This window comes from Linepithema humile, chromosome 1, assembly GCF_040581485.1.
Source record: "Linepithema humile isolate Giens D197 chromosome 1, Lhum_UNIL_v1.0, whole genome shotgun sequence".
Classification (NCBI taxonomy): domain Eukaryota; kingdom Metazoa; phylum Arthropoda; class Insecta; order Hymenoptera; family Formicidae; genus Linepithema; species Linepithema humile.
This window is the reverse complement of record NC_090128.1, coordinates 12,204,319-12,229,064: the sequence shown is the minus strand read 5'-3', so window position 1 is coordinate 12,229,064 and position 24,746 is coordinate 12,204,319. Positions and strand designations below refer to the sequence as shown.

General features: G+C 44.4%; 2 protein-coding genes across 2 annotated transcripts in view; one reads left to right on the top strand and one right to left on the bottom strand.

Annotated features, from left to right (window-relative positions):
• LOC105672015 (uncharacterized) overlaps positions 1 to 24,746 on the top strand; it is a 177,037-nt gene that overhangs the window by 965 nt on the left and 151,326 nt on the right. Inside the window, exon 3 of the mRNA XM_067358572.1 lies at positions 16,077 to 16,306. The gene's annotated coding sequence lies outside the window, so the exon portion shown is untranslated. The remainder of the gene's footprint in view (positions 1 to 16,076; positions 16,307 to 24,746) is intronic.
• Positions 198 to 24,372, bottom strand: LOC105672014 (cell adhesion molecule 2-like). The gene is made up of 6 exons (XM_012366671.2): positions 23,350 to 24,372; positions 8,404 to 8,618; positions 7,555 to 7,690; positions 7,084 to 7,217; positions 5,838 to 6,105; positions 198 to 4,186 (listed from the first exon to the last, which is right to left on the bottom strand). Exons 1-6 carry the CDS (start codon positions 23,417 to 23,419, stop codon positions 4,113 to 4,115), a joined length of 897 nt encoding a protein of 298 aa, XP_012222094.1. The 5' UTR covers positions 23,420 to 24,372; the 3' UTR covers positions 198 to 4,112.

The window sequence follows — 24,746 nt, the reverse complement described above, 5'->3', positions numbered from 1 at the left end:
AAAAAAGCATGTTTTTTTTCACATTTATAATAATCTTAAACATGCAATACATTTAAATTAAAAGAGAAAACAAGTTTTTACATTAATTACAAGTTGGAAAAACTTTTTATTATATTATATTGGAAAGGAAATAGATTTGCAATCATTATAAGGCAGGAATTTAAAGTGCTGGGAAGGAGTGACGATGTTTGGCAGTATTTATAATGATGAATAATTTTAATAACGATGAAAATTATGTACATATTTACAGGCTTGTAAACACTTATCGTAATATAACATGTATTAAGGGCCTTAACGCACTACTTTGTATGAAACATGTTTCGTTTCTACTTGATTAATAGATATAAACACAACACCTTGCGCAAAGTTGCGCGGTTTATAATTTTACGCCTCAATGCTTGAAATCACAATGCAAAATATTTCATTAGAGTCTATACGAAAAATATATTGAAAGGATCTATTTTGAGCGTATCGAAATATTGTGTGCTTACGTTGATTTGAAAATAATAATACAAACGTATTGCAAGCTCACGCTTTCATCCTAAAAAGAGCAAGAAAGATCCTAATTTATCTTTCAACATTATATTTTATAACTTATAACATATCGATCTATAACAAAAGATATGTCAAGATGACTTTAGATTAGAATTCTGAAAATTAGTTTTTCTTTTGAACCATTTAGAAATATAAAAGTATTATAAATTTACTGAAAATAATTTTTGAAAGAATTTTTCTTCAGGAGATCATTGTGTCTTTCTTTTTCTTAGATATTTACAATAGCGATTTGTAATAGAAATTTGAAAATATTGCTTCTTCAATTTTCTTCATACATATATTAGAATATTATTCTCTTTCCATTTTCGTTAAACATCTTTTTTTCTATTTACTGCAGGAGAGTTATAAAACTATCTCTGTTGATGCACTTTTTCGTTTCTTTTATACATAATCTCTTATCTTGCTTCTATTATTCAACCGACGCGAATAAGTCTCGCCAGATTTATATTCGGGAGTAGATACGCAAGAAACTCTACCGTTTAGACAAGCGGAAAGCCAGATGCGGGTTCTTTTTCTTGCCCTCGATTTAGGATATATTTGGCTCTTTTTAGGATAAACCATGCGAAGTCGTTGCGGCACCAAAAAATCGCAAGAGAAGGTCTTCTTTCTTCTCAGATATGTGTCAATTTTTCCTCGTATGAGTGAGCGACGGATTTTTCCTACTTTACAAGGGAAGTACACCATTTGCCGCGTTGAAACGGAATTCCGTCAAATATTTGCGCCGAGTATTTTCTGCCGAGGGCAAATGCCATGAGCAAAAGGGCGCATTCTCTCGGTCCGGAGAAAATAGGGAGGAACGTGATGTCAAGTAACGACGCTCATATCGAGAACACGCATATTTTTTTCTGTCGCGCGGTTTTCTTTTTTTTTTTTTTTCTTTTTTACATTGAATACTCTCGTGGATGCGTTCCATAGGCTTCGCGTAATACGAGTTTCAATCACAATAACATTTTTCTTGTTATATTTTTTTCTCGTGTAAAGCAATAATATATATAGCGCATTGGCCCGGTGTGCTCGGTAACAGCGCTCGTTTTTCGTCAAAATACACCGCTGCATGGTCGAAATATTCCCAGCTGGCGTAATTGCGTATCGATCGGCGCCGACAGGTTCATAACGCGCGGATTGCCCATGGTGATTTTCCGGTCTTCGTGCTACTTTCATATACTTTCATGCTTCGATATACGTATGTATTTTTTTCCTCGCGATTGGAGCCTCGCTTACGCTTACGCGGAAGTGCTTACGATAAAACCATCTCGAATCGATATAATAGCTATGGATAAAATGACCTTAATAACGCTCGTCAAGTAACTAGGTATGCTATAATGCTAATCGAAAAAAACTTTATTTGGAATCATTATTCAACAAAGTTAGCGAATAACCTACACAGTAAACCATTAGTCGTTAAAGTTTCAATAATATTGGATACTTTTTTAAACAAACAGCATCAATTTTGCAATAAACTCTTTCTAAAGTTTTAATTAATCTTTAACAAAACAAAAAATAATATTATTTTTAGCCTAAAAGAGTTTAATGTTTGGATACATTTTTTTTTTTTTTTTTTTTTTTTTTTTTTTTTATATAGAATTAATTCAATAAAAAAAATAATTCAACTCTGCAATTTTATATATGATATACAATATGCATCCAAATCTATTCGAATATTGATGTCACGTCATATATTATGCTATTAATTTTGTTTTTTGAACACAAAATATCAATCTCAAATTTTTACTAACATGTAAATTTTTAATACATTTTATTTATATGCATTTTTTCTTGCGCAACAAAATATAATATTATTTTAACCTTAAAAGAGTGCCGTGTTTTTTTTTGAAATTATATTCGGAAGAATAATTTGGTTTCACAAATTGTTTATGCTATGTATTTGTACACAAGTTTATTGCGCTATTAATTAACACTTGGTGTAATTCCCTTGTGTCGACGTCTAACGAGAAAACACCGATTCAAGCGGCGTTTATTGATACTGCCCGATATCGGCCTGGAATTACGTTATTGTTAATTACGGTGACGCGTCACGGACGAGCCTAAGTGGAGGTCCGTGTTCCTCCTCTTAGGCACGGCCGGTGCGCGCGCGCGCGCACGCGGCCACTGGGATATTTCAATATCGATCGAAAATACGATAGTAATTCCGTACGCGTGACATATATCCGATATGAGATTAACTATGCCTTACAATTAGTCAGAAGAGGGACGACAGCGACCCGATTAAGCGTTTCACGTGATTATCGAGTGGGGATTCACTTCAACCTCTCACTCGTGATGCGAATGACCTATGACCTACGGGCCGCGCGGCTATTTTACATAACGAAACGCTCATTATAAAAGATACACACTCTCGAGCGAGTCACGAGTCAATTCTTGTGTGATCTCACACGGCGATGCATGGCGTAATGGCTTGGATGGAGAATCAGAAGTTGTCAGACAAAAGCTTTCTTTCAAACATCATTATTTTTCTTTAAATATATTTAGAATGTTATTATATATAATGGTGATCAATATTGTGTTACATTTTACTTTAGTGAGCAGTGTTTGCATGCCGCTTCCTTAGCAGCATTCGACACTCGGCTATCTTTATCAACCGAGACGTACTAGAAATAAAATTCACGCGCAGGGTAACACAGTGAACTGAGAATATTCGGAAAGATGATAAAAACGGAAGCAAAAAATATTTGTAGACGTCTCATCAGCTGCTATTATCGCGCACTATAAAGAATAGACGAATCAAGAGAAGTCAGATTGAATTAATTTTTGCGAAAATAAATATTCATCTTCGAAATTGAGCACCGAAGCCTGGACATTTATAATTTCACAAAAAAATTCTTCAAAATTTTTATTAATTTGTCTATTTTTTTTTGCATTTTTTGCAATTACATGATTTGCTCGCCGTGTGTAAGGGCAAAAAATCGCTCGCGACCGGCCTCGTGACTAGCATTAACTCTGTTTTGTACGGAGAAATCGCTGAGGGGGAGACGCGGGGAGGGACGTAGCGGGTGGACGATAGCGATTCCGTTGAAAGCGCATTCGCGGGGCCCAGGCGGTGCCCGAGAGAAGAAGACCCCCTCCCCGGAATATGTCGGAAGATCGTTATTTGAACGCCGCGCAAAGATGCGACCGCGCCGCGTGAATAAATGATATGTCGTGAAAATAGAAAACCCCTTTATAAAAATCGTAGTAAGAATAACATCGACGTATCTCGAAAGCGGTACAAAAGACAAGCGTCTTACCGCGACGCTCCTCGCTGGAGAGAGACTTTTTGGACGATCTAAGACGAGCGCGCGGAGACTCGGATCGATCGCGATCGTCCGCCCCGCGCGCGCACGAGAATACATTTAGAGTCTAGAGAGCGTACCGCCAAAGTGGGCTGTGGGGCTTTATCGTGCGCCGGCGACGCTTGAATGGACGTACACTTATTATATGTATATCGATATGGCGTTAATTATGATTACGCGGATTAGGAATTAGTTAGATAGGGCGTGAAACCGATCTCCTACAACGTTCATAATGATCAGGAAGCAACGTGGAAAAAAGAGTCGTTATTATCGCACGACGACGATCGATGCGATCAGGACGACGGCGAGGATTGTCCATTCGGCTGCGAGGCACGCGAATCCTGAAACATCAAATTGCCAAACATTAAACACGAATATTAATTAGTGTTATTTTTTCTGAAAAAAAATCACTAATTGCTTTCTATTCGCGAAAGTAAAAGAAATTCCTTGCTCAGAATAAAGCTTGACGTTGGTGTTCGTTTTTTCGTTACCGTCAAATTAGATCTCGTTCAGATTGATTTTTCCAAAATGTTAAAAATTGTAAAGATTTTTACATTTATAGAGCACCGAAAATAGAATCGCGTGGGTTGGAATATAATTGTCGACGATACACTCGCCATGTGGGTGTCGCACGAATAGAACGGAGACTGCGGAGGATTGTAGCGAATTTGCGACGCGCATCCCTTAAACGGCTAATTCGGACGCCGAACTATATCCCGCGTATTCATTTCGTGAAGCCCGAGCCTCGTTCTTGCCGTAATTTAGTCCGGGATTTGAATGCAGTGTGGCCGTAATTAATCAGTTTTTATTGCACGACCCGGGCGATAGCACTATCACGGATTAAAGCATCGAGTAATTAGTTCTCCGTTGTGATTAATGTACGCTTACGGGGATTCCTTTTAATACTTAGGGCTTTAATCCACGATACTCCTCATTGCTCGGGCGAGCTTTTCGAATGCGGAAGCGAATTTTCGCGTGTAACACTGCAAAACAGCGGCTTATATTAAAATAATGTTCACCGCGAAACAAATATAAATATTCACGCAAACAACGAAATGCTTGAATATTCGCCAAGTATCGAAAAGCGCATCGGGAATATCTGTATTTACAATCGGTTTAGATCGCAAAATATTTTTGGTGAAAAAACAAAAATCGAACTTTAATGCGCTGTGTATTAAACGCGCACACGCGACTGCGAAAATTACCGTCGATAGCCGCTGGATCGGGCTAAGCTAACGAAAAAAAGTCACGGAGGTTGCGTGCAAAAAAATACAGGAAGTAAAAACGACAAATGCGCCGTAATATTTTACAAACTCGGCGCGCTCTCATGCCCGATTGCTTCGCTCTCCGGTATATCGAATCCGACGGCGGAATAATCTAGCGAGCGCGCCAAGTATTATAATGGGAATTTATAACTCCGCGCAGAGAGCTTGACCTAAGTGAATTTTTTATCGGCCGCATCCCGCGCTCGCAATCAATGATTCACCGCGCTTACGCACCTCTCTCCGAACCGTGCGTATCGCAAGAATTGCGATGGGAGTTGAGTTTCGTGAGAGCGAGAGTGTAAAAGAACACGGGAACAATTAAAAGATGAGCTGGGATGCGAGATTCCGAACGCGAATTCTTTTTTTCCTTTTTTTTTTCTTTTTTTTTCCTCTCTTTCTCTCGCGAAACCAATTACGCGAAATTGCATTAAGTGAGGAATGCGTGAAGATACGCGCGAAGTTGCCACCGAGAGGAGAAAAGAAAAAAGTGAAACGTTATATTTCACCTTCCCGACAAGACCGGCGGAATCAACCGCGATTCCGTTAATTGCGATCGTACGAATAATCAACGTCGGCGCAGCGGGATCTTAAATTATTTCAACTTATGTTACCAACCGCCAGACAGGGTAAAAGCGGAATTCTGCATCGGAGGGTTAATCGATACGCGGAGCAATGTTGCGCGATTGCGGTGGAGAGTAGGAAAGTATACGGGGGGGTGCGCACTTACCGTTCGCCAGGTCCTCGCGAGTGTGGCTCTGCGCCCGGCTCTCGCGGTGGTCTATTATAGACGGTTTTGGAACGCTCTCGCCGCCCTCCACGCTCTCCTCGTTGCTTTGCCGATAGACCGTGGCTATTGTGGCCAAGCACTTTAGCTTCATGTCGCCCCGCCGGAAGTGGTTGTTCGCGACGCGAAATTCCAAACTGAGCCTCGCGGTCTGCAGACCGTTTTCGTCGGTCGCGATAATGCGCGGCCCTTTCAGATATTCGGAGTCGACCTGAAAATAATCGGCGAATGATGGCATATGTCTCGCAAAACTACAATACTATTTTTAACGTGACCGGGACAATCCGGTCGAGGGGGCGGGAGGATTGATGTAGAGGGTGGGGGGGGGGGAGGGGTGAACAATTAGATAGATTTTTATTTGGGACGCGGATTCGCGACCCGGATTACGCAGCATCGACGGCGTCCAATTAGATGTGCGGTAGATGGAAAACGGATACGCGATTCTGTAGAATGCAATTTGAAAACAATTAAGAACGAAAGATTGCTCTCTTTTGATCCCAAATGTGAATTTTTTTTTCGCCAAATCAATTACGCAAAATTGCATTAAAGCATCGAGGCAAGATTCTAATTATTGCACGATAACGATAATAATATTCGCCAGCAACGCGGGCGCACGCGCGCGCACTGCGGAGAGATAAAGTTATTTTAAAGTTAATCTTTAATTCAGTTAAGCTCCGCGTCCACGGGGTGGAAAATTTCGCTCGGATATAACGCGATAAAATGAATTTTTACAAAAAAAAAGACGCGGTTTCTGTAAACATTAACGACACATAAATGGGATCGAATAAATGGAAAATACATAAACGTCGGGGATTTAAAATCGATATTCAATGTTGACACGAGAGGCGGTCGGCGTTTCACTTTTAATTGGGGCACTCGGGCGGGTGTTTTATCGAAATAAATTTTGAATTAGCACATTATCGGTCAGTATTTTTCGAGACTAACGCAAATTGACGCGTGCGACGCGCGTCCACGTCTTCGTAATGAAAACAAAGTGGAATGAAGTCTTGATTTATTTAGCAAATTGCATATACTGCAACTCTCTCTCTCTCTTTCTCTCTCTTTATTCCGCTTTCCTTTCTAACGAGAGATACACATTTCATCGCGCTCCGCGTCGGTCGGAAAAGTTTAGCGAAGCGTGAAACAAAGGCTGCAATTATTTTGCCGACGGTTTAAGTGTCTCACTTACCGGCTCGTCGTTGATGAACCAAGACAACAGCGCAGCTGGTTTAGAAGGTGCCGACGTGCAGTCCATGCGAACGAAATCGCCCACCTGATACTTGGAACGACCGTGGGTTATCTGCGGTCCTTCGTTAGGTAGAACTGAAACGTTGCCATGACCCTTTCTAGTGCTATTGTCGTTCTCCCGGATTAGATTCCCCTTATCTTACCGCGTGCATTTACTGCACGTATTCATTTATCTAGTCTTGCACTCTCGCAAATTTTACTCGAATAACTACCGCGCTAACAGCTCACTTTTAAAAATACAAAATTCCTCCGTGTACTTTAGCTCCCTTCTTTTGTAAATTTCGATTTTCGTCTATCAGTAATGTCGATCTAAAGTCGCGAGATCGCAAATGAAGACTCGACTTTCGTTGCGAGCTTTTCATGTTATCTCGACTTAATCACATATATTCTTATTTTCCATGACAATACTTACCGACTACAGTCATATCCGCGTGATCCGAGACCGTCTGAAAGGCGGGCGCCTCGGCCGACACCTCGCATCGATACCTCCCCGAGCTCGTCAGATTCACGTTGTTCAAGACGACCGAACTCTCGGTGGAATAGTTGGTCTGAATGCAAATTCGCGATTACAAGCTGCTGCGCCCGATCGAGCGTGACGCCAGGACCTGCGCGATGCGCGACGACGAACGAACCAGATTCTATCAGAGTCGAGCAAAAACCTCGTCGCCGTGAGAGTCATACAAAGTGCATTGTACCTCCAGATTGAAGAAAAAGAGGAAATTAAAAAAATATGTGATTATAGGTTCTTTTGTCGTACGAGCATCGCGCAGTTCCGTTAATTCGCCATTAATTCGCGACAATTTCGGAAACGAATGCCGCGTCGCTAGAGGTGCTTGGATTTCGTGCAAAATCAATATTTTTATTTATCCGATATGTTCGATAACGCGAATATACAAATAATTAATATAAATATCGAAACATTATCGTCCATAAAGTGCGCTTTAAGTGATTTATCGCGACAGAATTCGGAATAGAATTCTATTTGTAATTTTATGTGCCGCGTTAATACCGGAATCGTACGAAAAATCAGAACGCGCACGATCTGCGAATTATATTAGCGGCATGTATTCCAATTCTGCAAACGTTTTTTATCACAGATAGATTTCCATCTCGAATTCTGTCGCGAACTGGATCATCCAAAGCGGATTGAAGGAAATGCATTGTTAAGGGATAACGGGTTTTCCTTACATCGTCGCGGGAGTAGGGTCAGGTTATACTACCGTTTCTAAGCATCCCCAGGTCCCCTGAAACTCGCACTCACGTTCACGTTTACGCCGGCCACCGGGAACATTAGCACTGTGGGCGCATCTCTGGGTGTATAGCGATAAAATTCGTGGCCGTCCTTGTACCACTTCACCGAGTACAATAGCTCTTTGTCCAAGTTGAAGTTGCACTGCATGCGCACCGTCTCATTCAGCACGACGTGCTGCGGTATCTCCAGGGACGTCATGCGTAGGGCGACGACGACGACGATGCCTGCAAAAGATTCGGTATTGCGGTTCTGTAGGAGGATTGCGCCGCACAGAGCGCAAGTGGAAAGTGGACCCTGCGGAGTCTGCCTCTGTGACGTGTCCCGTTCCCTCCCTTCGTTCTTTCCGTAGCTGCAGTTGTAGCTGCGTGGGAAACTTGGCGAATTCACGAGGGGCTCGTGACGTTCAGAGAGACAGACCTCCGTGCGCGAGCTTTCCGCCGCAATCGCAATGTTACGCCGAGCTGCAATTTCAATCTTCAGCGCCGACACGTCACAGCGACGCCGATCAATTCGATGATAATATTCGTACACGCGTAATAACCAGGCGTGTACAGCCTGAGCTTACCGCTCCGTGAGTCACGTGTGATTCATTGTAATGAGCGCTTTTTGAATTATACAACGTGTGTGACTCATGCTTTCTCTCGCACGCTTTTGTAATATATCTCTAGTCGTGCAAAATTTACGTCATTTGGATATCGGGAGATGCAAGAATTATTGCGCTATTTATACAAAGAAATTTATTCTTTTATCACTGGAATATTACCGTTGCTCCAGTTCCAAGTTACAGATATAAATAACAGATTTATCTTTGCTACTTTTTGTTTGCGCGCCTTTATATTATACGAGATACATGTAATTCGCAGAAAAGGTGTAGACATGCAGAAAGCGTAGCTGAAATAAATTGATCTAATATGACCGAATGTTCCCGCTAGACTCGCGATTGCATGTCGAGGAGCTGAAAAGCGTCTGACTTCGATATCGATTTCGCGGAATAATTGATAACCGAAGAACCGCCGAACGCGAGCTCACGTCCGCCTTAAAATTGCAACAGTCTTTGAGATGTTGAAATTTCTCCGACAATGCAGTCCCTTGTTCGCCTTTCTTTCCTCAAGATGTAGCGAAGCTTTAAGCTTATACGAGTGCTGTTACACAAATGCATGCTATATACGCCAGACAATGACGCAAACTCGCGCGCAATCTTTCACAGTCATAAACAGAGCGACGCCGAAATCGAGAAGAGTGCCGGCTCTTTTTTTGAAATTAAAAAAAAATACATTTTCCATTTCGGGATAGGTATCTCGTTTGCTCGCGGGCAATTTTTCGCGGATTTTAATTGAAAAGAAGTTTAATTTGAAGCATGATTGCCGAAATATATAGCGTTACAAATTGAAAACTTGTAATACACGTGGCTTCCGGACCAATTTTTCGCCAAGAAGAAAAAAATGTGCCGCGAATTTTTCACGGGGGAAGAATATGAATCGGGGTTTGCAAACATGCGTGTTACAAACGAATTAGAAATATCCGCGCGTTCCGCGCCGTAATTATGAGTCGGCGCGTCGCGCGATAATGAAGCCGGATACGCGAGGATGTATATTCGTCAAAATTCTTCCCGTTGTATCCGCGATACCCTCTAATCACGCCGGGCGCTTTTGTCGAATGATAAGCCGCAGGAGTGGGGAAAATGCCTTCATAAACATCAACACGCTCGCGTCATTAACTAGTCTTCTCTCCTTCGGAAGGGCGAAACGCGGTGATTACCCGAATCGAGCCAATGTTTGCCGGGGGTTTAAAATTCCGTCGGTGGGTTGTCTTAAATTAAGTCCGCTAATGAGCGGACCGACGGGATGAGATTGCACGTTTATATCGCCGGCCCCTTTATCGCTGGTGTTCGCGCGCGACGTCGAGCACGCACGCGTTGTCATTGATTCTGATAAGCATCAGAGGTCACGCAACGCCACGTATCGCGCGTCCAGGCATCGCCATTAAAATCGCCCACGCTGCGCACGCTATTATTAGAGGTAATTAATTTTTTCTTTCATTCGTGTTGTACGGCAGACTCGGTTAGGAAGTCGTAACGCGTATAATACGAGAGAGCGCGAGCGAGTTAAACGAACGGATTAACGAAGAACTGGAGCGAGCGAATAATCGCAGCCGCGAAACATAATCGATCACCGCCGGACGAACGATCGTGTGCATTCGTCGATTCCTTCGCCGATTCGTCGTAACCGTGTGTTTGCACAGTCTCTTAAAGTCTCTTTCCTCGTTCTATCTCTTAGCTGCAGATCTTTCCAAGAATTCGAAATAAATTTCTCTTTGACGAGAATTAAATTTCTGTTAAAGTACATTCCATTAAAAGTTAGCGGGATGTGAGTTACGTACTTTGAAATAAAAGTCCTCCGCCACGTTTCGCCATTTAAATTGCGAAAACCATTTGAAAAGTATCGCCGTGTGTTCCTTTCTCCTCACTTTACATTCCTCTATTCACGGGCAAAAGGTCGTGCAAAAGGCACGGGTCACTTGGCGTACACGTCATAGGTTTGTTTCATGTCGTACGTGTGTGTTTACGGGAGACCCCGGGCGTCGCCGGAGAAAATCCGTAAAAATATCGGAAAAATATCCCGTGTTCTGACCGCGGCGGCGGGATAAAACGCGGAGTCGAATTTCCGGGGCGCACCAGGTGTAAGTTTCCCTGTTGCAATCTTGTCTCGCACCTGAGATACGCCCTACGACTTTTTCCTCCTATTGTGTCCCGTGACTGGCGGAAAAGATTGCGAGTCTTATTTATCGGTCGTGACATTGCCAAGTTTGAAACGGTAGGTACGTTCGCGCAGCTCAGCAAGGTTCAACGTGCAATAAGCACCTGTTCCCTTTCTCTCTCTTTCTCTCTCTGTCGCTTTTCCCCCCCCTTACCTTTTCTTTCTCCTTCTTCTCTTGTTATGCTTTGTATCCCGAACGCGTAAAGCGCGACAAGATTAACGAGATAAAGGGATCTGAAAAGGCGTTTTATTTCCCGCCGTTTCGTTTATATCGCTAGCAAGATGATGGTGTTAGGTGGCGGAATAGAATGCGACCGTATTATAGTCCGTGAACAAACTTTAGCGTCATGGGTCTTTGGAATGTTTAGAAGGTATTAGATATTAAATTTTAACAAATATATAAAGAACGTTTAATTTTAACTGCAAATTAACCTAAATTTTCTTCATAAATCTTGCATCACATATTAATATAAAAACTTTTGGGAATACGAATTCATTTGATTGAACAATGTATTTCATTCAGCACATTTTTTTACTAATTAAATTTAAATTACAATTACAGAAATTCGTATTCTCTTGATTATTTAAAAAGCGCTCTACTTAAAGGAGAAAATTAGAAATAATGAATTCACTTTTATAAATCTTGAATTATATGCATATTAAAACGTACAGAATATTCAGACAAGAACTTTTTTCGAATCCAAGTTAATTTGATTATATACGAATATATATTTTATTTAGTATTCTATTTAATTCAATTTGATTTGAAAAAATTTCAAAAATTGACGCTATTAGTATGTTATTTCGGGCTCTTCGATTATTTGAATAATGGTCTACTTAAAAAAGAAAAAATTGAAAATAAGTAACAAATTGTATCATATAATTACACTCTTCAACTGTCGTAACTGTTATAAAATATTAAAGATTTGAAGCACAATAGTGAAGTATCGTATGTCGCTCCACGTCATTATTTGAAATTGTCCCAAGCAAAAGTATATCCGTTTGTCAATATTTACGTACTCCGTATGTTGTTGGCAAAGTTGTTTGCGAAAACAATCTAGTTCTGCGCAGTAGCGGGCTGTTTTTGAAATAATACGATATAATGGAAAATGTTTGAAAAAACAGCATTATCATAACGTAATTCGTTCATTAAGCGACCACTTTTTAACGATAATGATCCCCTGATCGAGAATTGCAAGGATCGAACGCGCGTGGAATTTATATTTTCCTCCCTCTGTCTCTCTCTCTTTCTCCACCAGCCGCGGAGACAATTTCGAATCGCAGATCGAGCAATTACCAGGCGTATGAATATTTAATCGAGCCTTCGGTGACCGGTTGTGCTCGATGCAGCTCACTGTATAATCCCGCATGTCAAAATATAACACACATCGCGGCACGCCCAATCGGTAGAGGGTTAAAATGTTCGCGCGCGCGTACAGCACGACGAGCTGAATATTTATGGCTCGCGCGCGCGTACGTGGCTGACATTGTTCTTCATTACTCTTCTGTGTGAAATTCATGACGACGGTCGATCCGACGGCGGGACTAAGCGCCGCCCGAAGAACCCGGCTGCGATTTTTTAAGCAGTTCAGTTGAAAAGTACAGTTACGGCTCGCGCAAACCAATGACCGGGGTGTACTTTTTCTTTTTTTTTACTCACAGGTCTCTGAGTAGCTACCGGAAAATCGTCGTGTCGTTCGCAAATTGATACGGATGCGAGCCGCGGATAAGTTAAAAGAGTACGAAGGGACTGTCAGCGAGGAAAGATTTATCGGATCGGCCATCCGGTCGTGTATTTTTCGCCGGAGCGTGAAAAGAAAGGGACGAAAAAAAGACGTCGCTCGACGGAGCGTTACCTCCTCGAGAAATGGCTCAAGTTAAAGCACCGACGTATCCGCGAGAGTGGGTGGGAAGAAATATCGCGGCGAACTTCGTGCACCGCGAGAACTTACCAGTCCCTATTTCATAATAAGGACCAAGATTGCAGTAGATTTTTCATGTACTCGCCATTAGATTTCGAGGATTCCCTCGCACACCGCCATTTCTCATAAATTAGTGATCCCGTTATTAACTCGTATCGAGGCGAAGCGTGTTCGTTGGGCATATCTGCATTTTATCAATATTTTAGATGTGTGCGCGTGGTTTATTCCTTTTTTTTACTTTTTATCTACATTTTTTCACCATTGAAAACATCAGTATTATTACTACTTTCAAAAGTATCTCAAATGTAACACGGTATTCAGTGGACACAGCTTTCCCGGTTGCGATACAAAGTAGCTTGCCCGCACGAGGATTAAGCTTCCAATTAAAATTCTGTTAACATTAGCGGGATGAAAAGAGTACAAGCCTCAAATGAGCCTTTGGGTACTTTTCTGGAAAAAAATTGGAGGAAATAGACGAAAAGGCTAAAACTCGATATATTAAAAATTATAAAATTATATAACTCCTGAAATTGATAACGCGCGATTTGTATATAAAATAAAAAACAAAATTAAAACCACTTGAATAGCTTTTCAGTACTTGTGATATTACTTGTAATATTAAAACATGAAATTAATCAATATGTAAAATTATGTTTATGCGTGTCTGAAATTTAATTTGCTCTTTAATCTTCTCTTTTCGGGTCTTTTGACACACCTCACGCTGGCTTCTCTTATTAAGTATATAAACAGGCCGAGTATCTGATCATGTCGTCGTCGCGTGTGCGATCGTTTCGTGTCCGATCGTGTTTCACTTTCCCGTATGCGCGAGATCTTGTCGAGATCATGTTCAGGCGTATTTGAGAGTCACTTTGTTGGTATCGTTCGCGCGCGCGTGTGCCGGGGGTGAAGGAGAGGAACGGTGGTCGGTTAGAGGGAAATAAAAACCCGCTCACGAATGTCCGATCGAGCATAGCCGATAAAACGCCTTGCGAGATAAATTAGCTCGCGCCCGTATAAATATTCCTTTCAGCCGGCGGAAATAAGCTGCTGCGATAAATTCAATACCGGCGGCTCCGCGGTAGTATTCCCGATGCTGCTGCTGCTCCTTGAACCCGATAATTGATCCTCGCCGTATGTTGCCTTGTTATTTTCCTAAAGCACCACGAGTCAATAGCGGTGGAGGGGGTGAAATATGCGCGTCGGCCACGGTCTTCGATTTTAACCGGTTAATATTTGCGCCCCTGAATTTAAATCCCACGCTCGACACGCGAAATGATAGAGCGGGGAAACAAAAAAACCCGCGGCGAGTGCGTTATCGCGTGATGACGCGGAAACATTTTCGCGTAACGGACGGACGTGTACGTGACGCTATGCTAATTATTGCAGCTGTGGGAAATATTGTCCCGTCAAAATAATGTCACGCGCGCGCGCTTGATACGCGCCGTGTGATTTTTCCAGATGTTCTGTCCGTGCCGCTTGAAAATTTTTCTCCCTTCAGTGAATGATATAGTTAATCATACACTATTGTCGATGCGCTATCAATAGCTTTTATTTAATTCCCCGTTGCGTCATGTTGTTGATTGCTAACTGAGTGATTAAATGCATGTAGAAAAATAGATCCGTCAGAATAAAATGCGGAGCAGCGTAGCTGCTAGAAGGTAAAATGGTATACAAATAAAGCGAATGAATGGTTGTTCATCTTTTCTGTTACAAATAGCTGATTGTTTACGTCAACTTGTTGACTCGCTGCGCGGTATGAGTCTTTGCGCGGTTCACATGTGGTTTTTCATATATATATATATATTTTTTTTTCCCATCAAGAGAAATGGACATTTATTGCCCGTCGTGTAACGCACACGCGTAATTCTACTTTTCCATTTCGCGTTACGATCTAACTGGAGTTTAGATTACTTACAGCCGTTGGATATCTAATTCCCCGCGCAAACCGAAAGGGTAAACAATTTCTGAAATTACCCTGTTCGTTCGGAGGGAAACGATTGCGAGCCGGTAGCAATCGCGAAGTCGATTGAATTGTTAATCTCTCGGAGTTCCAAAATCGATTTCCGTCTACCCGTGGACCTTAAGCACCCGGTGGCTCGTTTATTTTTCGCCGCTATTGAATCGAGAACTAACGAACCTCTTTGAGACGCGGCGAGAGACCTGTTTTATATAGACGTTAACCTGCTCATCGAGCAAAATTTTGATATTAATGCGGAGCACGAGACGCGGCTCTGAATCTTCCCTTCGCTGATATCGTGCGAAGCGCTTCATATTTAGTCATCTACTACTTGAAAGAGATTTTATTTAGCCCTAAGATAACGAGAAAGAAAGAACGTCTACAAAAATTGCAAATGTAACAAATGTAAAAAATTAGGAACGAAAAATTACGCTGAAAAGTGGAAAACACACAGTTTATTCAGCTTTGTAATAGGAAACCTCCTTTGATATATAACTCTAAGAATCATAAGCGGTAAGAGGGCGAATAAAACGGAGTAAGTGAGAGAAAGAAATTCCAAGGGCCTACAAGGCGTCGAGATAAACAGAATTCCAGTTGTCGTTCGGCAGGCAACGCTAGGGGGAAAACGCGTCGTTTCCCATCCCCCTTTTCTTCCCCCCATCAGCCTGATATATAAGAGTGGGGAACAGCACCGCGATTTTATTTAACCGTCTCATATGCGTAAGATACGTGTCGCGCAAGGACGAAGGAAGAAGGTCGGACGCCCGTCCTAAGACGCAAACAAATCTCCGGAGCTTCCTGCCGCATGTAAATGCCAAGCCGCGTTACGGCGTTAAGCCGCCCGTGCACGCGCGGGAAATAAATTGGATAAAAGCGGACGACGATTGTCGCGGCTTCGCCGTCCCGACGACGACGGCGGGGTACATATATGTGTGCGCATTATCGCGATCCCCGTCCCGCGATATTATTATTTTGTATTCTGCAAATTTGCGCCGCTCTCTCGCGCGCTAATGAAACATTTACCATTACTGGCTTGTATCTTTTTAGCCCATCGAGCGACCGACGACACGGTGACGCGGCGCGTTTGCTGGTGCGTGCTCCTGACGGACGCGGACACGGTCGATTTAATTAAACGCAATTGGGGAGGCGCAGAGGGAGACGAGAAGGATGACGACAGAGAAACGACGATGGCGAGGACGATGATGCAGACAACGACATCGCCGCCGGCGACGACGACAGCAGCGGCGGCAGCAGCAGCAGCAACAGCAGCAGCACCGGTGAGTGAAGATATTTATTTATCCACATCTCAACGCGCGTTGATCCATCCAAATGAATCCAAAAACCGTGGAGCGCTCTTGCGAGCGCGTTGATTTAGCGCTGTAAATCAGGCCGTAATGCGCGGATTAATCCCGCCGCTGCTGAACGTATCGTCGGCGCGAGATTATAAATTTGTTCGCGCGCGCGGAGCCGGGAGCGGGGCGTTAATCCGCAACTACACCTCCGGAGACTTCCAGATTTTCGGAAATCCCGCTGTTGCGTGATCCGCGGAATGAGACGGCGAGACGAGAGTTAGATTTATGTGTTTATTTAACTGAATTTTAGGTACAGCGCCGGTGTAGCGCCAATCCGCTTTTCTAATCGATCTCGCTTATCAAATAGTCATTCCGAATCGATCAAATTTCGGAGGGATGTGCAGTTGTCTCGCGAAAAAAGTGGGTCATGCGAGCGGAAATTGTTTAAGTGTGATTGCCGATTTGCGGAGATTTTTTAAACTCGCTCGAACGCTGTCTATTTGGGTCGGTCGGGTCATTCTGACGTTCAACTGTGGCTGTATTTGTAATTGAAATGCATATGCCGCATTAGTTCCATTATTACACATATTATGTGTTATTAGTCTATTGGAGCGCATGATTATTTTAATATCCGGGCGCGCGTGTACGCGCGACTATCCGCTTGTGTGGCTATTTACAAATTAAATTCGTCGCAATCTCGCAATATAGGGGCTGGGAGAAAATCCAATGTATCAGTCGGATCTCTCATACGGGAAGGGGGGTGGAGGAGAGAGAGAAGGGGAGACGGGAGTCGCGATCGCGTTGCTGCCGGCTTATTATTTTATCTGCTCGCTACGATAGCACGCGGCCCTCTCCCCCGCGATCGCGCGCGCTGTTTTTCCTGCTCAAGCACACAAATATTGGAGCTTCCCGTGTAATAAGAGCTCGCTGGAAAGGAAAAGAATCCGCTAAAGTCAGCCAGCCGTGTACGAATGAATACTCGTTACGGACGAATATAATACGATAACACGAAAGCGGCGTAAGTCGCACAAAGTCGCAACAAACGATGCGATTTAAAAGTAGAGTAAAGAGATAAAAGATAAATCGGTTATTCGAGTAACAGCAGCAGGAGTGAAAAGAAAATCGTAATTACGCGTTTCATCGGCGGCTTGGTCGAATCCGGACGCTTCGTATAACGTTACACGGTATAATGCTTCCCGACGAGCGGGAAAAAGTGATAAAACGATCGAGTTGCCGTAATTAATCATGGTGCAGCGCCGTGAACAGTGCGGGGCCGGCCGGGTAAGTACATAATTTTGACGTGCCGCGATGATAATGCTTTCCGATAGATTTGCTTCGCGTGTGTAATTAATGGCCCGCGAAAAGGAAAACGAGTTTGCGTCGGTGTTGCGCGGCGCGTTTCATCGCCTGTCGGCAAACGAATCCCCCCTCTCGAGTTAGACAAGCAAAACATTCGCGCGATGATTGTAGTCGATGCCGCGTACACAAATCGTTTTACCCGTATTGTTTATTCGCTAAGGAAAAACTTGGATTGTTCATGAAGCGTTTTTGTACGATTATAAACACTTTGAAAATTTAATTAAATTAAATTAAATTTAATTTCTTTCGGCGCTTCTCCATTTCACTTTGTGATCGGGAATTATTTTTCCATTCTGTAAACTCCGCACAACAAGATCAAAGTATTTGACGATTAAATTCGAATAATTAAATGTATTAATTTGAGTTTATTAATTCTGGCCAAGGCAGAAACATTGGCCGATGCTCAGAAAACTATTTCCGACGCGTGATTTATGAACCAACTCGCGCTGTCGTTTTTTTTACAATTCTTCGATAATCCTGGTAGCGCTGTTTAGCGACCAGGTTATTGCTTCAAAATTTTCGCAAGTGTTTTTATTAGCCAATATTTTTCCACCGCATACAGTTCTTATTTTTTTGCGGCGTTGCTGGCGTTAAATAATTTAAATCAGAATATCAATGAAGTTCAGTATATGGGTATGTGAGCTGGAGCAGCAGCGGTGCTCGAAAATTATATGTTTGCATATCAGAAAAAGGGGAAAAAGTACGCTGACGAGTGGGGACACGCGGACGCAAGAGTGTTAATCATTCGGGCAAATGGGCGTGTTAAACGGTACATGCACTCCTTATCCGGGGCATCACAATATTTTTTCGCGTTTTTCCGCACTCAAATAATATGAAATTAGAGGTAGCAAGGAGCAAAGAGGAGGGGAGGAAAGGTGGCGCACACCGGGCAGATAAAAGAATTTACTGCCTTCTGGAGGCAAATTGCTCCGGTCGTAAAATAAGTCCGAAAGTGGAAAAATACGCGTCGTGTGCGCGAAAAATGCAGTCGCGTCGCGCCGAGTGTTAAGCGCGTATCACGCTGGATTGCCGACGACGAATCGAACCGGAAAAACGGGCACGCATCGATGCCCGATGTGTGCGTCGCACATTTCTCTCTCCCTCTCGCTTTTTTTTCTATTTATTTGCGCTCGTATCGTAAATCTGCGCGGCGCATGCGGAGAGAGTGATAAGCAGAATTACCCCGACAAGTGATTCTGTTTATTTTAACTACGCGGGAGGCTTGTCTCTCTCTCTGTCGAGAATGCGTCGCATGCGAAACGATGCGCGTGCGATATACATACGCTGCGAATAAAAAATATACGCGTTCACGCTTTGTTATCTTCCGACAATGATGAGAGCGACGACGTGCGTGATCACGTACCGCAGAGATTCGAGACTACGAGACAATTATTAAACAAAATCTCTCTTCCCCTCCTCACTTTTATCCTCGTTCTTTTTCTTGTCCACGACACCCGTTATTGATTTATGCGACTATCGTCTTTGGACAAAGTGAGCATATGAGAAGAATGGAAACGAAAAATTTCATTCAGCGTTAAGGAAAAATAGACTATCAAAGCTGAAAGATTTTTAAGAAAGGTATAAAATTTTATCTCATTGAGTTTTGTATGAAAACAGATTCTCACTCGTAGCGGGTAACGAATAAAATTAATAGTTAAACAAATTTATCGACCAATTGTTAAGTTTGAAATGTTGAAAATGAAGTTTCACATGAATCGCGTCGGCTTTGAGATAAAATTATCAAATCTGTGCAATTTTCAATGCGCCACTTTTCTTACATCTTCGTATGCATTCGAAGTTTCTCATCTGCAAAACGTCTGATTCTACGCGAGGAATGACAGCTCTCTCTCTCTCTCTTTCTTTCTCTCTTTTGTGCGCGCGTTTCAAGCTAATAAATCTTGTCCGAGCGTAATTAGTTTAGCCCGGGCGCTTTATATATTAAATTATGCGCGACGTTGCGCGCGGTGCACGCGATAAAAAATGTAGTATCTTTGATTACTATTTTGCATAGAAATTCGACGAACGGGGCACACAGGCGGGAAACGAAAACAGCGGGATGAGAAGGGGGCGAGTTGACAGAGCGAGAGAATGAGTAAGGGGGGAGGAGGGGTGAGGAGGAGAGCAAAGTGTCGGTGTGCGTGGTATTGTTTTATTTAAACGGGGTCGTGCAGCGAGAGAGAACGCGTCGAGCTTTATTGGAAATTGAGCCAATTATAGTGCCTGAGTTAACGATCCATCGTAATACAGTTTCGCAAGCGATAGCTACCGATCCGTCGAACGAGATCCCCGTACGAGATGTCGTCGTTGTCGTCGCGCAGATTGCTTTACACAGATGCGCCGTCGTCGTCGGCCCTGATTGGAAAACGTCCTCGAAGGGACACTCTTCGTCGTCGCCCGTGTTCGAAGGGGAAGGAAACCGCCGACCGCGCGGGACGACGACGACGATAAGCGAGAAGTCGTGTTCTTTCGGCTTCGAATCGGCGAGCCGCGATAGTGAAACGTTAACTCTCTCGCACTTTGCCGTCGTGTGTCTGGTGTTCCGGTGCCGCGATCGCGGTTCAAAGTTCAAACTCGATTTAACTTTGAAATCGGGTACGCCCGCGTTGACCGGTCAACGGCTGAGCGCCGCCGCGAACGCTTCCGAGTGCTCCGAGAATTTAAGCACTCTAATTGCCGCCGATATCTCGCGACCCCCTCCCCACCCCACCCCCGCCCCGGACGTTTCTTTTCTTTACGCGACGTCGCGCGCGCGCTAATGCGCGACGGGCGATTTTATGCATTTAACGAGGCCGCACACGCGCGCGGTAGTTAAACGCGGGTGTTGCGTCTGTATGTCGCTTTTTTTTCTCTGTCCGGCGACGCGTGAATGAAATTTCCGCGATTCGCCCTAGTATGAAATACTTTGAATAATTCGTGACGCTTGTTGGCCAGGATGCAAATGCGCGTTATTTTTTCGGTTGTCTCCGTTATTTTAGGCTGGCCGTTACGCGGATTTTTCGGCATATTTCGCGAACGGTCGAATGCGGGCACGCGGTGAGGTAAAATGATTAAATGAGGTTTAATCTATAAATATTCAATTTGCCGTTTTCGCCCCTCGACAGCGTCCGAAATTAAGAATTTTGATATTAGTTGTAATGAATCCGGATTGATATCCCGTTCTTCCGCATTGAATAATTAATTATAATTATATTATGATCCGTGTGTCTGTATATATGCTATATTTGTACATTTTATAGAATCAAATTTTGTCAGTCTTCCGTTAAATTAGACTCGTTTTCTTGCACACAAGCCGACGTCGAGAGATAAGTAAATCTTTCTCCACGGAAACGACCGATATGGAAATTTCGGAATATATAATGGTGCGAAAACATTTGTAATTATCCCGGTCGTTCGATAACCGGCCGCGCGTATCATCGAGAGTGCGCGTGGCCGCGATTTGTTAATTCTCGCGAGCACATACACGCGATAATAATAATAATCTGCAAACGCGCGGGCAGAATATGCAAGTCGCTGTACTGAAAAAATGGTAAAACTTGCTCGGCGTGCGCTGCATATCGCGGCAAGACAAATAAGGTATGGTACAGTAATAGGCCGGTTATAAATAACTCGCTGGTAGACGAGGTGACGTTCTTAGAAATCTTAATTACCTTTATATGAACGTGACGTGACAATGCGCATTTAGCGGCCGGCCGACCGACCGACCGACCGACCAACCAGTTGGTAAGACGCGCTAATCGCGTGGGTTCATTTCGACCCCGGCGATGTATAGTTACAAAGGGGGATAATTTCCGAACGATAATCGTTGTTTGAAGCCGCCGATCGTCCCATTACCCTCCGCCCTTCGTCGATTTACGAACAGTTAGTTAACGCGTGCGAATTCAGTGCCGCGTAATGGCAAAGACGCCGATTTGCGCCTCGCTGATTGCGTCGAGTGTTTTAATTAATTATGAGATCGAAGTCGAATTTTGCCCGCGGCTAAAGATACACCCGTCCGACGGACGAAAACGGGGTTAAAGCGGCCAACTAATTTTAACGAAAAGTTGACGAGAATTGCGAGCAGAAAAAATGGCCGAGGGGATTTTCGCGATTTGTTCAGCGACGATCTTGAAATTTTGTTTATGGCGATTGATGTGTACCACGTAGCACAGTGAAGGAGCAATTTCCGAACGACAATGGTTTGCTCGCCCGCCGTCGCCGCCGACCGTTCCATTATCTCGACCGATTCGCAAACAGTAGTTATACCCGCCGCAAACTCGCTTGCTGTTTCATAGGTAAAGACGCGGCGGCCCGGCGATCGCGCGGCGAATGTTTTAATTAAGTACGAACTTAAAACAAAGTTTCGTCGTGGATACTAAAAATGCGCTCGATACCAGACGGGGGAGTTAAATCAGCGAACTAATTTCGAAGCGAAACACCGCGGCTTCGATCGGACGATATAATGCGAGCAAAAAGTTGGGCAGAAGGGCGGTCGGCGAAGAGATTCGGCTGATTTTTCTGACTGTTATTCTAATTTATTCGTGCAAGAGCGAAGACAATTTGCGAAACCCGTCGTTACGTAAACTGAAACGCGTTCAATTAAATTTCGCTTGATTCCGCGAGATTCTCCCCGCCGGCCAATTGACTCCGGCGTCAGATTGAATTATATCTCGAGAATTTTTGTTTATCGTGATCGAAGATTTCCGGTATTTTCGTATACGCGACTAGATATTGTTATTCCCGGTGCTTTGCATGGATATACATAAATGCATGGCGCTTTGTGTACTAGCTTTTATTCGTCTAGCTTTTATTCTTCTGCTTTTTATTCCTCCATGTCACGTTGCATTTTGCCGCGCGCGCTCGTGTGAGCTAGACGAGCCGTGCACAAGAGTATGCATTTGTCGATATACCGTGTACATCCGCGAGTTCGTCGTCCCTTCCTCCCCTTCCTCCTCTTTGTCGACGATTTAATCGGCCGATTTCAAGATAATTGCGAAATTTGTGCCAGCGTATTAGTGGTTTCGTTAATTTACTAATTCGCTTATCATATAATGAATGAACCGCCGAGTCCGCCCGATGAAACAGCGCGATTACATTTTTCGCACGGTGGTTTAACTCGCAAATCAGCGGCGATTCATGCACTTTTATTGAACTCGGGCGGAGCAGTCGAAATATGCCCGGCACGTCGAACGCGCACGCATGCCGAAAAACGGATTTTGATATCCCTTATAAAAGCTTCATTCGGTTGAGTTTGTCATACCAACTCCGCAACCACGCCTGCTTACACAGCACTAGAAAATATATTTTACATTTATAATATCTCATAAATGTGTATAGTTTCTTTTATTATAGCTTCTTTTTTCAAATCACTCTATTTTATATATACTTTCACGACTCTCTCCAATCGCTTCGATGAGAATCTTTTAGTGCACGTGATCTGTCTCAAGTGCGATAGATCTCTTGTCGCTTATTTATCATCGCCGTGCGATCGGCCGCATTTTTTCCTTTCAGTTGCTCAAACTTTTCCACGGAATCCGATGTTGAGAATCCACTCCGACATTAACAATACACCGCTTTGCCCGATCGTACAACTTATATTCTTATCCGGGCGAAGTACGTGCTAAAGTACACTTTGCGCGAAAGAGAGAAAGGGAATTTTGTGTTTCTTGCGCTTTATCCGATTGATCGCATACCTGAATGAATCAGCAGCAGCGATGACAGTACGAGCCGTGGCAGCAGAACGGTGTAGACCGCACGCAGCATCCTCGCTCCCGCGAGTGATCCCGGTTCGCCAAGATCAGACCGGGGATGCCCCCGATGCCGCCGACGATGATGATGCGCTCGGCGCGGCGCGACGCGACGCGGCGTGACAGGCAGGAGAAGATCGAGCTGTCTCTCCTAACTCCTTGCGGCCGTCGTCACTGGCGGCGAGTCATCGCTCCTTACACACTAGGGCGGCAGGAGGGGCAAGAGTGTGACGGGGTGAGGAACGAGAGGGGGGAGGGGGGAGGGGGCGCGAGTCCACAACGTGATCCTGGTAAACACACTCGGTCGTGGCGAACGCCACAACGTTCCTTTCCTCCCTCTTTCTCTCTCTCTCTCTCTCTCTCGCGCGCGAAATGTTCGTCAGTAGGAAATCGATCTTTCCACGCTGCGGTCGCCGGTCGAGAGACGACGAACAACACGCGCCGCGGCGCGGTGCCCGCGCGCGGGACGACGCACGCGGTTCTGCCGCTTGCGCGCGTAGCGTAGAAGCGCGAGGCGGCGTTACAGCGCGATTCGATAAATAACGACGATAATCGGCGGCGACGACGACGACGACGACAACGACGACGGTTTCAAGTACTCGCGATGAATCGCGGCGACACGCGGCACATAATTCTCTACGCTACCGCTTCTTGACTAATTGAAAATCTATATACGGCCGCGTTACACGGGTTTCCACCTTCCGCGAAAAGCAGTCGGTACTGCGGCATCGGCACCGGAGGAGGACGAGGCGCCGTGGCGCGCGCGTGAGTGGGACGGAGTGGCGTGACGTGAGGGAGGGATACAACGGTGTAGGAGAAAGAAAGAGAGACACAGAGGGAAGGAGAGGAGGAGAGAAGTAGAGAGAGAGAGAGAGAGGGAGAGAGAGAAAAGAGAGAGAGAGAGAGAGAGAGATTGAAACGCGACGGAGTCGAAGAGGTGGTAGCGACGGCAGTGCTGCTGCTGCTACTGCTACTGCCGGCTGCTGCTGCTGCTGGTACCGCTGCCGACTGTGGTGCTGGTGGTGGTGGAGGTGATGGCAGTGGTTCTGGCGGTGGTGGTGGTTGTGCCGATGGTGGCGGCGGCGGCGCTCGAGGAGGGCGGAAGACCACCTGGCAGCGCGGGGCGGAAAGAGCGCGAGAAGGACAGGATGATGCCGGGTTGTAGGTTGAGAGGGGCTTCGGAGGGGCAGGGAGGAGAAGGTAAACGGAGCGGGGGCGGACGGGGGGAGGCAGGGTGAGTGAGTTCGAGTTGGTTCCTGGGCGACTGCGCCGTTCTCCAAGTCGATGATCGCTGCAAAATCTTCCGTCTCTCTCTTTCTAGCGAAACCGGCGCCTCTCTTCTC